Below are 15,568 nucleotides of genomic sequence, written 5' to 3'. Positions count from 1 at the left end.
GTATCTGTTCAGGGTACAACATGTTCAATCTGTCCGTGAACTGGACAAATGAGAGAACGACGGGACGCGAACAGGTGTGTGGTTAGGCAGCGCTCTCTGATTTCCCCCCATTGCATTGATAATTTCTGCTTGATGGCAAAGTGATGGTTTAATGTTTTCCTCAGCTGGATGACATTCTGACCAAAGGTTTCGCAAACAAGTACTACAACATCAGTTTGAAAGATGCATCCAACCCTAGCATGGAAGAGTACCGGCTGAATGTGTCCAGCGACACGCCCCACTGGTACATCCAGGACTACCTGACCAGAGTCAGCGGATACTACGGCATCAACTCCGTGGAAATTGATGGTAAAATACTTCTGTGTAGCTCAAAGCATAGTAAACAATAGAGCAGAGCTCGTTAGTAGCTACTTACATTTATTCAATTACATTTGTTAGAGTAACTTTTTTTTATTATTATTATTTTTAGGAGTAGTTTTACTACTCTGTACATTTTACTTTTACTTGAGTAATTTTATTATGAAGTATTTCTACTCTTACTTGAGTAAAATTTATGGATTTTCTACCCACTGAATGAAAAACAAACATGTTTTAACCAAACATCCACCAGACAGACACACACCTGCAGTTTTTGTTAAAGTTTTAGCAGTTTTTTTATTGAAAGAAATTGATTTAGAAAATATTTCTTTTGCCCGATTTTGTTATTTTTAATAATTTCTGTCAATTTGGTCTTTAAAATACAAAAATTTCCTCTTAACCTTATATTTTATGCTTAAGTACTTTTTAAATATTAAATGATTGATAATTTGATCAGTTACTCAGTATTTGATTAGACTTTTTAGCTCATACGTTTTATTTTTACTTGAGTAGAAATATGGTGAAGTACTGATGCTCTTACTTGAGAATAATTTTGGGGTTTTCTGCCCACCTCTGCACACGTCAAAAAAACAAACCATAAAGTTTCACTGCAAAAACACAAAACATCATCAAGTATTTTTGGTCTAGTTTATAGTGAAATATCTTAGTTTTGTCTTATTTCAACTGTACTGAGGTAGTTGCACTAGAAAATAGGCCAAAAATACCTGATAAGATTTTGATTTGCTGCTTCACTTTGATTCTGTAAACAGATTTAGATGAGTGCAAGGCCAACGAGACGGGGTGTGTCTCACCTGCTGTGTGCACCAACACCTACGGAGGCTACATGTGTGTCTGCAATGGCACAACTGTTGTGGATGGAAGCCAATCCTGTAAAACTCGTGAGTTTACTGGAAAACATACACAGGAATTAAAAAGCAAAGCAAAACCCGACGACATCTCAGTGAAAATATCACTAAAAAGTTTGTTTATTTCAGTAATTCAACTCACATTATCCTGGTAAGCAGAATAATGGAGGAGCATTGTTGTGATGACGGTATGAAGGCGGCGTATCGGAAAGAGTAGAAGCTTCTTAAAGAGACAGAGGCCCAATTTCAAGGCGTCAAATTGAAAAGTCTTTTTTAAGTCATGTTTGATATATGCAGCATTTTTTATAACATCTAAATTAGACAAAGTTCCCTGATTGTGCTATAAAATGGCACTATGTGCCTGGAAAATACACATTAGCTTATCCGCTTAAAAAAAATAATAAAAATTTATGCAATGATTCATGCAAAAGGAGCCCTGACCAAGCATTAGGGTGACATTTTTTGTACGTCAACATTTGTATATTAAAAACCTTTTTTTATTGGAGAATTCAGAGGGAGACCAGACAACTTTAATTTATTTTAAATCATGTTAGGTTCATTGGTCTACTTTTATTGGCTTCTCAAATTTTCCAAGAAACTGAATTTTGTCAGCTGCAAAATCATCAAAGTAAGGATTCTATATAATATGATTATAATAAGAGTTTGAATCTTCAGTGCTGTTATGATTTATTAAGCTGCATTTCTCCGCATTCATTAACATATTAACTGTATGGTTTTACCATGTAACCACACTTTTCTTTTTCTCTCTCAACCAGACGAGCCATTAACGAAGTCTGAATCAAATATGGACCTCATTCTGGGTTTGGTTCTGGGCATCGGGATTCCTCTGCTCCTGCTGCTGCTTCTGGCCGTTCTGCTCTGCCTCTGCTGCTGCAAGAAGACTGTTACTGGAGAGTGAGTAGCACTGGCAGGTTGCAGATGTTACAGTTTTTAATTAGGACACAGCATTCAAAGCCGACTGAAAAAAATGGTTGCTGAGGCGCTTTTAACATAGAAGAGGATTAGGGCCACTGGAAAAAATAATTTCAGAATTTTGACTTTAATATTCTGAGATTAAAAGTTAAGAGTTCTAGAAAAAAAAAAAGTCAAAATTCTGAAAAAAATTTTGAATTCTGAGAAAATAAGTGAGAATTCAGAGAAAAAAGTCACAATTATTAGGAAAGAAGTAAAAATCCTCAAAATAAAAGTCAGAATTCTGACATTTTTTTCTCAGTGGCCCTTATCGTCTTGTGAATTTTAATGATCATGCAGATAAAAAAAGAAAGGTAAGTTTGACTCCAGTTTATGGGAATCCCAATCTGGAACAATCCCTAATTGTTCTCACTATGCAGACAATAAGAGCAGCACATCAGACTGCAGGCGGTTCAGTTTGTGTTTAGCTGAGTCGCTTCCAAACCTGCATACCGGCAAACATCCTGCAGCCTGATTGGCCTAGAAAGCTGGCAGTAACGGAGCTCTGAATGTCAAGCAACTGGGATATGAAGCCCGGTTTTTGGGTGGGTCAGCAGATCCTCGGGGCGGGGGGAGATGAGGTTCATGCAGAGCGTTAGAGAATAAACTGCCGTAAAGACACACAAACTCACTACTGTATTTTAAGGTACAGTAGTCAAATTGGCCTGGCTAGAAACGGTTCTTCTTCCCAGAAACTAGGAGGCTGTAAATCCCGTCTGCTGCTGCAGCTCCAGCCTCCTCCCGTTTAATTTCTCAGTCGGAGGACAAACTGCCCACTCTAGTACTATATTAAACTAAACACTTCCTACTAACAGCCTTTGTGCGAGTTATGAAACTTTACTTTTATACCACACAAGGTTATTTGAGGAGGCATTGCTTGGTAAAACAGAGCAATAAAAAGGATCATGGATGGATGGATGGATGGATGGATGGATGGATGGATGGACAGATGGACAGAAACTGTTTTCTTCCAAGCTGAATAAAATAAAACCACAATTATATGTACTTATAAAAATAGCAAAAGCAGAATAATGTACCTATTTTAGCTTAGTTGGAATGTTTAGCTTAGCTTTAGCTTAGCATGGTGTAGCTTATTTTGACTTCTTACTTTCTTATCTTATTTTATTTGAGTATGTTCTTTCATTTAGTAACTTTGGTTTTTAGTTAAAGCTGTTATTTATTTTATCTTAGCTGGATTTTCTATTACATGTTAGCCTGATTATTTCTATTGATTTTAAGTTTAGCTAAGTAGCTAAGTGTAGTTTGTGACAGTAGCCTGGAGAAAATATACCTTATTAGCGTATTTCATTGATTTCCTTTGGTTATAAGTTATTTATTTCACAGTTCGTTTAATTAAACTGCACTTATTTTATCTTAGCTTAATTTAGCTTAGCTTAGCCAATAATTTAGATCAATTTTGAGAATATTTTATTGCCTAACTAACTAAACTAGCATGTCGTAGCTTAGTTTATAGTAAACTTGTTTTATTATCCTTTTCCTAAGAAAAACTTAGCTTAATTATTTTATCTGGACTTAAATTACCCAAACCTCTCATGTTTTTCTTATAGAGTTTATTTCAGTTTAGCTTTTCTTTCATTTGGTTTGTTTGGTTTACTTTGGTCTATATTGGCTAAACTAACTTAAACAAAGCTTAATGTTAGTTTGCATTAACCTCTAATTGTTGGTGTTCCTTATCAGCATAGCTTGTTATCTCACGTTGCTTTAGTTTAATCTTATCTACATTAATCTCATCATAATTTGTTGTCTTATTTTGTTTATACATGCCTATCTTAAGTTATTGTAGGTTTTAATTGAAATCTTAATGTATAAGTAAACTTTTACGTATAATTGAACACAAATTGTCTGTTAATGAGCAGAGGTTGTGATTATTATGAGTATTTTACCTTCTTCAATTTAAAAACCAGGTTTTTAAACTGAAGGGATTTAATGCATTTAATGCAAAGCCTCTTGTATTTTTTCCAGATGCACATGACATTGTATTTTGTAACGTGTCCTTAGCAGCAAAGTGTGCTGCTGTACGTGTGCAGATGTATGGCATCTGGACCAGGTGCTAGAGGGCCGCAGAGACGCCTAATCCCCCTGATGACTGGCCTCCTTTTTCCGCTTTCACTCAAACACACTCCGAGTCCAACAATGCCGTCTGCGGCAGCGTTGTCGGATCACCTTAGATTAGCAGGCAGAAAAATAAAACCCACAGAAACATTCATTCTGTTTTACTTTTAAAAAAAACTAGGGTTCACTCACATTTTCTGAGAAAGCTGCGACTAAACAGCAAAAATCTGATGATGCCTCTGCAACACTGTATGAAATCATTTCACAAGTTGTGTTGTCTTTGTTTTTAGTTTATCGTGGGATGATTAAGCAGCAGTCTGACTGCGCCTCGTTATCCAGAGGGACATTCTGCACATATTTACACAGAGAGGAGTGGTAATAATGCGTTTTAACTGCAAATAAGAAGCATTCAGATGTGAGCTCCATGTTTTTAATCAGCTTTAGCCCCAGATCTCAGTATCTTTCAACTCTCTGGGTATCTAGGCTAGAAGAGGCATGAATATGCATGAGTCACTGTTGCTCATCCGAACATTTCCATAAACCATCATAATAATATTATGTGTTGTATGAGAAACAGCAACAAACACAACCAGGACATTCAAACCACATGGAAATGTAAGACTTATTATTCAAAGGAGGAGACAGTCGACCACAATACAAACAAAACCTTTTTAGCCCAAATTGCAGATATTATTCCCTTAAATTATTCCTGAACGCAACGCTGCTACAGTGGCTCAGAGAAAGGTGAATAACATTCTGTGTTTATGTGATTTAAAGGACATTACACCATGATAAATGATTTTAAAATTATTATTTTTCCCTGCACAATTCAACCAACTCATCACAATGAGTTCAGGATACAAATCTAAGACAAAACAAACCAAACAAACAAAAAAACATGCATAAACTTAAGGCAATGCTTATAAAAAGATAATTTTGGTTCAATTCCAGGTTTCATTCTTCTTGAGTTCCCACCCAACATCAGTTGTAGTTAACCTGAATCACCAGAAATAAATGATGGCGCTACTTTTAGGATTTTCCTGTCATTTAGACTCTTTGATCCTTCAGCTGAACACAGAAACTGTTCAATAGTATCAGTCAGAAGAAGGGTACAAGAAAATGCACACAGCACTGAATAAAATGTTAGTTTTTCTGTAGCTTGGCTTGTACTGTGACTTCCAGTCCAGATCAAATTATATATGTTTTTGTCCTCTTTATGATGCTTTTTTTTTTAACTTATGCGACTTTTAGTCCAGAAAATACGGTAAATCCAGTTGACATCCAGGCTTGTCTTTATCCACTGTCATCTGTGGTCATGCTAACTAGCTTTAGCATATGTGGAAGAGTATGTTGTGGTGAACTAGCTGTAGCTTAGCAGAAAGCAGGAGGGGTAGAAGGAGAGGGGATGAGCAGCGCCACAATCAGGGGTGATTGACAGCGCTAAGATTCGCCTCTTGACTGCTTGTTTCTAGGTAGCACTGGGAGAAGACAGAAGAGCTGCAAACTGTGATAACATAGTGACAGTTTCAACAAAAAATATTTTTTTATAAAAGTTACTGCTGCTTTTAAGCTAAAATTGAATTAAAAAATGCTTCAAACATTATTTTCCACATATATTTACACTTACTAAACTAGATTATTATAGTGGTTTTTTTTTTGTTTTGTTTTTTACGTCTTTCACCGTTTGTAATTTAGCTAAATTGACCAAAATATGTGCCACAATAAAGGTGGAAAAGGTTTATAAATCTTTTTTTTGAGATCCACTGCAGGCGGTAACGTTTACTCCTGGTTCCTCTTCTCTTGCAGCCTCCCCCACCTGATGCCAGACTACATCCAGCAGCAGTACAACCCCCCACCCTTCAACTACGCCGACCCGGCCCTGCAGTACATGAGCCACTGCAGCCCTCGGGTCTTAGACAACGTCATGCCCCGGCAGCGGCCAAGATAGCGGCACCCACGGCTTAATAACGGCAACACAAGCACTTTCTCTGACATAGTACCAGATAATAACGCTGGGGGTGAATGTTATTTATATTTACTTGAACATCCAGTTAAATCTGCAAAGCTGAATTATTTTCATTTTCTGATCAACGGTTTTCAATTTGTCTGACCCAGCAGAAGCCGCCGATGTCTTGGCAAGAAGTGTTGATTAAAAGTAAAACACTGCAGTGCTCTTTATCTTCCAGTTAGTGGCTAGACAGCAGTAGCATTTGTCAGAGTATCAGGTGTCAGATTCACATAGGATATATGATTTTAATCTACTGGGATCATTATTCCAATACACCAGTCCATAAAAAGGTGCTACCGTTTTCTGTAAACCATTCATACAACGTTGAGTTTCAAACTCTTGAGTTATTGTTTGTAGCTAATTTGCATCCTAGCTCATTTTCTAAATCAGAGTGTCAGCTGGAAGCTGCACTGCAAGTAAAAAACCATGTAAATATCTTGTAAAATATTAATAAAAAATTTTCCATTCAAGAAAATGTAACTGTGGAAATCATTTCAAGAACAAACTGCTGATACAGCGTTGAATTAATGCTGAAAATTAATTCAATATTAATTTTGAATTAATATTGGAGAAAAGTTTCTTCCTGGAAGCTGATGAGCAGCAAAGAGCTTACGCTAAATATTTATCCTTTCAGCCTTAATTAATAATCTTCAAATCATCAAGGCAAACGTAAATAAGTTTGTTCACATTAAATATAAAAGTGTTAAATCTGAAAAACTATTTAAATCCAAGATGTTTTGAGGCCTATTAAACATAAACCTAGCTTATTTATTTTATGCAAAATTTGCACACAAATGTGAAGGTATTCTTAGTTTATGCATGAATTATGCATACCACCACAGTGACCTTCATAATTATTAATATCCTCCTTGTAAAAATGTATAAAAGTCTTAAAATAAATGTATCTTTTATTGCAGCAGTATAATCTAAAAATGTAATAAAAATCCAATCGATTATCTGGCGTCAACAGTTTGTACATCTCTTCAGTTGACGCCACTTTTTTGTTTTGTTTTTGTTTTGCTAGGTTTCAGACTTTAGATTGTCATGGAAGAATGTTGATTTTGTCTCAGGTAATTAATTGTTTCAGTGTGGATTTGATGTCTTGGACATTTTGGCTGAAAGGCCCATGAAAAACCCATTTTCATCTTTTCCTGGTTGTTTTAATATTGAAAACATCTTGGTAATTACAAAAACAATTCATCATGACATACCTTAGGAAAATAAGCAGTTCCACAGCATCACAGATACTCCACTGTACTTTAACATAAGTAAGAACTGGAGTTGAAGATCCTTGGTATAGAGTATTTCTGGCCAAAAAGATCAATCTAATCCTAAAATCCTAGTTGTTTAGAACTGACTTTAATAATAACTGGAAAATCGATCAACAATTGGGCATTTGACGAAACATAATGTTGCTTGTTTCATGTGCTGTATTGTTTTTTATGGTGTAAAGCAACTTTGAACTGCCTTGTTGCTTAAATACGCTCTACAAATAAACTTTACTTGACTACAGGACTATGTCAGCTAGTATACTAGCTTGATCAGAATATTCGATTTAAAATGTTCGGAAGGACTTATTTGTGACAATAGCTGCAAATGTTAAACTGCTTGCGATGTACAGATTTTGTTTGGACTGAGAAAGTATTACTAGTTGCCATAAAAGGATTTTAAAAAAATCCTCAACACCACTCTTTTCAGGTCTGCTCCAGCTCCCTGCAGTTCCTTGTCTGGTCAGCAGGTGTCACCGTTGAGTCGCTCTGTAGCTCTCTTGAGGAAGATCAATTAGACTTGTTTATGAGTGGAGTTTCAGCAGAGACGCAGCAGTCTCGCAGCCTCCGGCCCCACGAGCAAGCGCACACATCTAACGAGGCACCTGCTCCCTCTGCAGCCTTGATCTGAAGTGGCTACAGCATGCGGCGAGCCTGCTGACCCCTGCAGAATGAGATCATCCGAGAGGGGCGCGGGGAGCGCGGCGGCCCTGCAGGTCCCTGCCTCTGCAGAGACAGACGCTCCGGCTGAGGTCAAGGACTGGAGAGCTGGATCTATCTTTTCTTTACTGTTGCTTACTAAATTGTGCATTTTGCACACAAGTAGCATGACCCTTCCTCTATTTCTGTCGCTGTAGTTAAAGCCACAGCATGTAGCTTTTATACAAAAACAAAATACCTTTAGAAAATTGTTAAAATTGTCACCATGTCATGACAGATAGACAGTTAATTTGTGCTACTATTGACATCTGAAAAAAGTACAGCTCTCAACCTAAAAACAACCAATCAGAGTCAGGAGGAGGGTCTTAGTGCTGTTAATCAACCTAGTGAGATGTTGCTAATGGTGGAGAAACAACAAACAGATAATCTGGAAAAAATCGAGCTCCTCTGCCTTCTCCCAGTGCTAACTAGAAACAACCTATCGGAGCCAGAAGGAGGGTCTTAGTGCTGTCAATCATGCCTGTGTGTGCATGATCCATTACGATACAGCTTCTTGTCCTGAATGCTAAAGCTAGTTAGCATGGCCACCGATGACGGCAGATAAATGTTCTTTCTGTAATGCACTGCAAAAACACAAAATCTTATCTAGAAATTACGATCTAGTTTCTAGTACAAATATCTTAGTACACTTGAAAAAAGACAAAACTAACTTACAAGTAACTTTTCAGCAAGATATTGAAGCTTGTTTTAAGTCAATAATTCCTTAATATTAATGAAAAAGTACTAGTTCCATTTGGGAGTTTATTTCACTTGTAACACCACATTCATTCATGTTATAAGTGAAATAATTTGCCAATTGAACTAATAATTTTTCATCAATATTTAGAAATGATTGACTTAAAACAAGCTCCTTTATCTTGCTAAAAGTTACTTGTAAGTTAGTTTTGTCTTATGTCAAATGTACTAAGATATTTGCACTAGAAACTGGACCAAAAATTCTCGAGATTTTGTGTTTTTGCAGTGAGGTGAGTTGTTTCTCCACCATTAGCACATTTAGCAGCATGCTTTCAAGCTAAACATCTGCTGCCAGTGGTGGACATGCTAACTAGCCTTAGCATTCAGGACAGGCTCTGTTGACAGAGTGAAGCTGTATCATAACAGAGAGATCATGCGTTGTCAGTCATGCAGGAACAGACATGATTGACGGCGTTAAGACCCGCCTCCTCGCTCTGATTGGTTGTTTCTAGTTAGCACTGGGAGCTCGATTTTTTCCACAGATTAAATGTCTCATTCGACATAATGACAATCTCTACAAATACATTTTTGTAAAAGTTACATACTGTGACTTTAAGGAGTGTTTTGTAAACGAGAAAGTTTCTGGTGACACCTGTGAGTCCTTTGGTGTTTGGCGAGGATGAAATCACCGTCAGATTTCTGGAAGCTTCCTAGAAGCAGCTGAAGGCTGCAGTGTTTGAACTCCTGCTCCACTCTGACTGCAGCAGACAAGCTGGAGGGAAACCAATGAGGGGAAGGGAGAGCAGGCAAGAAGGACAGTGTTGGATAGTTGGAGAGAGCGACAAGAGGAGAGAGAGAGGGAGAGGTGAAAAGAGGGAAAACAAAGCAACAGCAGGGACTCTTGTTTGTTTTTTCAGACAGAAACAATAGAGACACGTGCAGGTTTAGCAACACTTGATGACTTTCTGGCAGACCCAGCAAACAGAAACACATTTGTTAGACAGGAATGCTCAGCAGTATATCCATTTCGTCATAACATGATTGAAAGGGGCTGGGAACTGCAGCAGACGAAAATCCTCTTATCTGAGTTAAAGCCATTAATCTTTTCTTAATTTTGGAATTTAAGTTATTTTCTCAGGGACAGGTAGGCCAGCCAGATCCTGCTGTTGGACTCTGTATATGGCTAATAGTCTTATTGCAGGCTGTAAAAAAAAGCCTTCCTGCTGACTGGGTACGGTTTGCTGCAGGTCATAAAGTTTTTCCATTGGCCAGGAAGTAATGCTGCTTGTTTTGAACTCCTGTCATTATCTGGTCAGAGGTTGAGTGAGGAAATAAGTACTAAAACACTGTTTTCTTGCTACACACAACCTAATCTGCACATAAGCACAAACATTCAGTTGTGAAATAAATTGGAACGCCACAGGGAATGACTGTTGAACATGTTTACAAACATGTTTCAAGTCATAGTCCACAAGTCAGAACTGGAAGTGATACCCGCAATCTAAGTAGGCAAGAACTCCGCAGTGCATCCATGGCTTCAAGACCAACAAAAATAAAATATGTAGAAACTCTTGACCAAAGTGTGTTAGAAAAATACATAAACAAAATGGCTGCTGTATGAGAAGGAAACATGTCAGAAAAACAGCCTCCGATTATTCATTGTTGTCATAACAACTCCATGGCAACTGCCTGCCAAGATGGCTGTCAGTTAGAAAGTTCACGGAAGTGTGAAGTCACATGAAAACTATGTACATTTTAGATATGAAGAAAACTTCAAGACACCCATTACATCAAATCGGTCAGTTTGAAAACAACTGTTTTGGGAAACAAGATTCCCAAAATCTCTGAGGATTTTGGGAATCTTTTATCCATGTTCATTCTTAGCTGCTTTCACTGTAGCTGGATTCAAGCTGTGTGGCTGCCTGGGCTACGACTCTGCCACTGTCCTGCACCTTTGGATGCATCCCTTCCCCAACACACCTGAGCCAGGTGAATGGTTAATGACCAGGTCTTTGCAAAACTTGCTAACATGCCAAGGAGGTAATCCAGCCTTTTAGTTCAGGTGTGTTAGAGCAGGAATGCATCCAAAAAGTTGATGGAGAGTGAAACTCAAAGACTAGATTTGCCTTTCTCTGAAGAAAAAAGAGATTTTTCCTTGGCTTTCTTTTAGATTCTCCATCCATCCAAACTCCCATCAGTTGTAGCAGCATGATGCTTCCACCACCAAACTTCACTGTTGGTGTATTGTTTTATGATTAGTGTGCAGTGCAATTTTTATCCCATGCTTGTGTAACCTAATTATATTCTCTCAGTATTTAATTGGTTCATCCAAATGTTCTTTTCCTCCAGGGCTTTAAACATGTTCAAACATGCTTTTCCTTCAGCAGAGGAGTCTTGTGCAATGAGAGCCATTGTGTTGGTTCGACTGTGATGACTCAATGTTTTCATGGAAGAAACTATTCCAGGGAAGGGAAGAATTTCAGAAAATTTCAAACACATGTTAATGATTGGTTTATGTTGAAATAATGCTATTTTTTGCCTTCTAAATCAGTGTTTAAAAATAAATCTGTGATTAATTATCATTGTTGTAGCTAATATTTATATTTTGTCTTCCTTTCTTGTTCACAGTCATTACACGTTACTCCAGACTTTACATTTAAAGAGCACATTGTTTTGATTTCTTGCTCAGCAGGGATTATCTTGGTTCATCTCACTACCCTGTTTAGAAACGTATTTACTGGAAAAAGCAATGACGTGTTCAATACCTATTTTTATGTGGATGAGCACAGCTCCTCCCCTTCAGATCAATCAAACACGCCCTGGAAAGCAAACACATGCAGGGCTCCATGTGCGCTTTGAAACAATGCAAAGGTCTTTTCACTCCTAGCCTGACATGCCCAGGGAAACAGGCAGCAGCCATTGTCTCCCGTGAAAACCAATCCCCTCACCAGGCAGGTACATTACAAACCCTTCATTCATTAGTAACGCAGACTCTGTATTTCAGTTACACAGGCAAACATCTTCTCATATTTGTCACCAGGACTTAATCTCCCTAGGCAAACACAAACCTTTGCGTTTTTGCTTGTAATCTGCTTTATTTCCATCTGAAATTGTGGATTAGCATCACAACATCCATATTCTCTTCCAGGCTGCGGAAAATTACCAAACCTTTTAATTTCCTGTGAAGGAAACAATGCCAGTTATGGGAATTATTCCTTCCCACTGCGGCCATGTGCTTGCTAAGAAGGAGGAATTGCTCAATGCAGGCGTTTCGGCTTACTTACACTGCAAAAACACAAAAGTTTACCAAGTAATTGGTAAATCTTTTACAGTACACTTGAAATAAGACAAAACTAATTTATAAATTAGGGATTGCAGAGGCGTATTAGCTTATGCTATAATCTGGTGTAAATGTCAACATAAATGGTGACATTTATGCTTGAGTTGTACATTGTCCCTTTAAAAAAAGGTTTATTACAATTAGATAATTTTTCATCAAGATAAAGGATCTTGTTTTAAGTCAATAATTCCTTAATATTGATAAAACATGCAGATAATTTCACTTATAACGTGGGGAAAATGTCTTATTATGAGTGAAATAATCTGCCAATGGAACTAATAATTTCTCATCAATATAAAGGAATTGTTGACTGTAAATAAGCTCCTATATCTTGCTGAAAAGTTACTTGTAAGTTAGTTTAGTCTTATTTCAACTGTACTAAAATATTTGCACTAGAAACGAAACCAAACATATTTGGTAAAATGTTGTGTTACTGTTTATATTTTGAGTTTGACTGCATTTCATAATAACTGGGACTGAATTGGAACACAACTGAATCTGAATCTGCTTATGTGGTTGGTTTGATTTTATCAGAAATTTCTGCCTTCAGATAATATTTTTTTGTGAATTGGCACTGGATAGAAGAAAACGAAATTAAAAGTGGAAATTCAGAAAGTCACTTCAACCTTGCCTCAGTTAAACTAAAGTGACCTTTGAACCCTGCAGCACAGAAATTAAAAGTGGCGATTATAAATGCGGTCTGGGCTGGGCGCCGCCTGATAAGCATGTATGACGTGGGACAGCTAATATTCACAGAGCTGATAAGGAGGAAATATGGCAGTAATAGATTCAGCAGAGGTGAACACGAATCAATGCAAGAATAAATTATTACATTGGCATAAAAATTACACCCAACATTAAGTAATACAAATACTACAACGTAATAAATGCTGTACTGGATGTTACATCATACATATTGGGTTTGAGTTTTATTGACAATTATGTAATGACTCATAGGCTTCCCTTTGGACCAATTTGTATTTACCTTGATGGTAAAACACCCTCTTCCAAATTCAAAGACGTAACAATTATTATTATTTTTTTAAAATCAGGATCTAAAAATATTTCAATCCTTAATACAAAGTTTCTGCTTTTATTTGGTTGACTGGGGGAACTTAATTGCACTTGATTAAATGACTGAAGTTTGGTTTTCAGGAGAAGGTAAATTTGAGTTCAGCTTCTATGGACCACAAATCTGGAACAAACTTCCAGAAAACTGCAAAACAGCTGAAACACTGAATTCCTTTCATTAAAGACTAAAACCCCACTTGTTTAGAGTTACTGTTGAACCATAATTAATGAAACATTGACCAGTATATTTGATGTTGACACTTGACAAATGTAATGTTTATTGGTTGTCTTCCATGATTTTGTATGTTTGGGTTATTATGATGTTTGAACTGCTTTGTTACTAAAATGCAAGGCAATCAAATAAACTCGATTGGTTGAGTTAATACGATATCAAAATTAACCAGTTGGGAACATCAATATGGAAAAGGATATAAGACAATTTCCACCTGTTTGAAAGACAAGAACCAAGAGGGAAACATGGATGTCCAAGCAAATTCACCCTAAAGTCAGATTGTGGTACAGTCAGAAAAATGTTAAATAACGTGAACATGTTTGAATTGGTAGGAAAAGTTTACTCAGTCAATCAGTAACAAGGAGGTCCAAAGTGCCTTACGTCATAAAAACACAAAAATAAAGCCATAAAAACATCAGGCCAATTGAGAAACCAGTAACAAACATTACAATTTGTCGAGTGCCAAATTATCAATGCACATCAAATATGTTGGCCAATATTCCAGTTATTATTGGTCTACAGCAACTTTAAACAGGTGGGTTAGTTCTTAGAAACTCAAGTTTGTTCCAGATTTGTAGTGCAGAAAGTGGACATGGAGAAGGACATTTTTTTTATCTAAAGACAAACAGCAGGACAATTTGGATTTGAGTAAACCATAAAAACACCAACATACTTTTGTCAAATAAGAGCAAACGCGTCATACCAACTGTCAAACATGGTGGTGGACGGGTTGAGATCTGGGGTTATTTATAAATTGACCATACACTGCCCAATGTGGGTTTTCTAAGGCTAAATGGCTTTTAAAAAAAAGAATCAAAGTGTTGTAATAGCCTAATCAAAGTCCTGACCTGATTGAAATGGTCAACGTTGGACCAAATTCCTCCTCTACAGTGTGATTGACAGAAATATGTGGATTAACTATTGTATATTATGAAACTTTGCCTGTATTTTTGTGTTTCTGGGGTATTTTCAAGGGTCTAAAGGTGAATTCACACACCTCCAGGTACAGTCATTTGCACATGCAACAGCTTATCTGGTCCTTGTGACAGATTTAGGCTTTTGTGCCGCCACCTCAGGAATTACATAATTTGTATACTGACATAAATCCCTGCAGCACCAAAACAAATTTAAAAGAAAAACAGGAATCTAATTTGCTCCAGATTTTGACAGAACTTTGGATGGAAAGTCCGTTTTCATATCTGTGTATAAACTATGAGCTTCCCACATGTTCTGCACCTTGTATTTGATTTAAAATAATGCATGTCCTTCTGCATCCTTCTGGATATCAGATCCTATCCACGCAGAGCAGCAAATTAGGCCCAGAAATCTGCTGCAACACCTGCAAAAGTTGCAGTTGCTCATAAAAAATAACGCACAACACAAGCAATCAAAAACTGGAAACTCTTCAGGTCTGACTCTGCACAAGTTTTGAAGTGATTAAAAAAGTTTTTTCAGAACTCTGTCAGTAACTTTACAGGCATTATAAACATGAACACAATACAAATATAGCGAGTACAATTACAAAGCTGTAATAGATGACAGTTAAAAGTGGAAAAAGAAAGCTACTGGTGGCTAAAAACAGGAAAATCTTCCTGAGGCTGGAAAACTATGCAACAAGCTTGTCTGGTGTGCCTCTACGGCACTGACTGGATGTCTGTAGACAAGATGCAGCGGCAGCGCAGAGCATGGGAGTGACGCATTGCAGGTACAAACGGACCAATCAGAAAGCGCGATTTCTTTCAGCTACGTTTTGTGCCTAACCACTTAGTAGCAGAAAGTATTCATGCGCTGATATTTAGTGCTCCGCCGAAACGCGCGATGACGTCGGGTATCTACATAAACGCTTCTCCAGAAACAGTGCTTTTATAATTAAGGTGTGTTTTCATTTACCTTTGTATAAAAGGCTGTTGTAAAACGTGATTTTCTAATAATGGAGCAACTGAAGATAGAGGAAGTCGGCGGAGTGATACCAAAGAGAAGGAGGGG

General features: G+C 37.3%; 1 protein-coding gene across 1 annotated transcript in view; it reads left to right on the top strand.

Annotated features, from left to right (window-relative positions):
* Positions 1–6,746, top strand: part of LOC116713135 (mucin-like protein) — a 28,735-nt gene extending 21,989 nt beyond the window's left edge. The window contains exons 20-24 of the mRNA XM_032553135.1: positions 13–74; positions 165–348; positions 1,128–1,256; positions 2,000–2,138; positions 6,075–6,746. Of these exons, the coding sequence (XP_032409026.1) occupies positions 13–74; positions 165–348; positions 1,128–1,256; positions 2,000–2,138; positions 6,075–6,216 (656 nt within the window). The 3' untranslated portion in view covers positions 6,217–6,746. The remainder of the gene's footprint in view (positions 1–12; positions 75–164; positions 349–1,127; positions 1,257–1,999; positions 2,139–6,074) is intronic.
* The last annotated feature ends 8,822 nt before the right edge of the window (positions 6,747–15,568 follow it).

The sequence above is a fragment of the Xiphophorus hellerii genome, chromosome 22 (assembly GCF_003331165.1).
Source record: "Xiphophorus hellerii strain 12219 chromosome 22, Xiphophorus_hellerii-4.1, whole genome shotgun sequence".
NCBI classification, from domain to species: domain Eukaryota; kingdom Metazoa; phylum Chordata; class Actinopteri; order Cyprinodontiformes; family Poeciliidae; genus Xiphophorus; species Xiphophorus hellerii.
The sequence above is the reverse complement of the archived record's forward strand: the minus strand, read 5'-3'. Positions and strand labels throughout refer to the sequence as shown.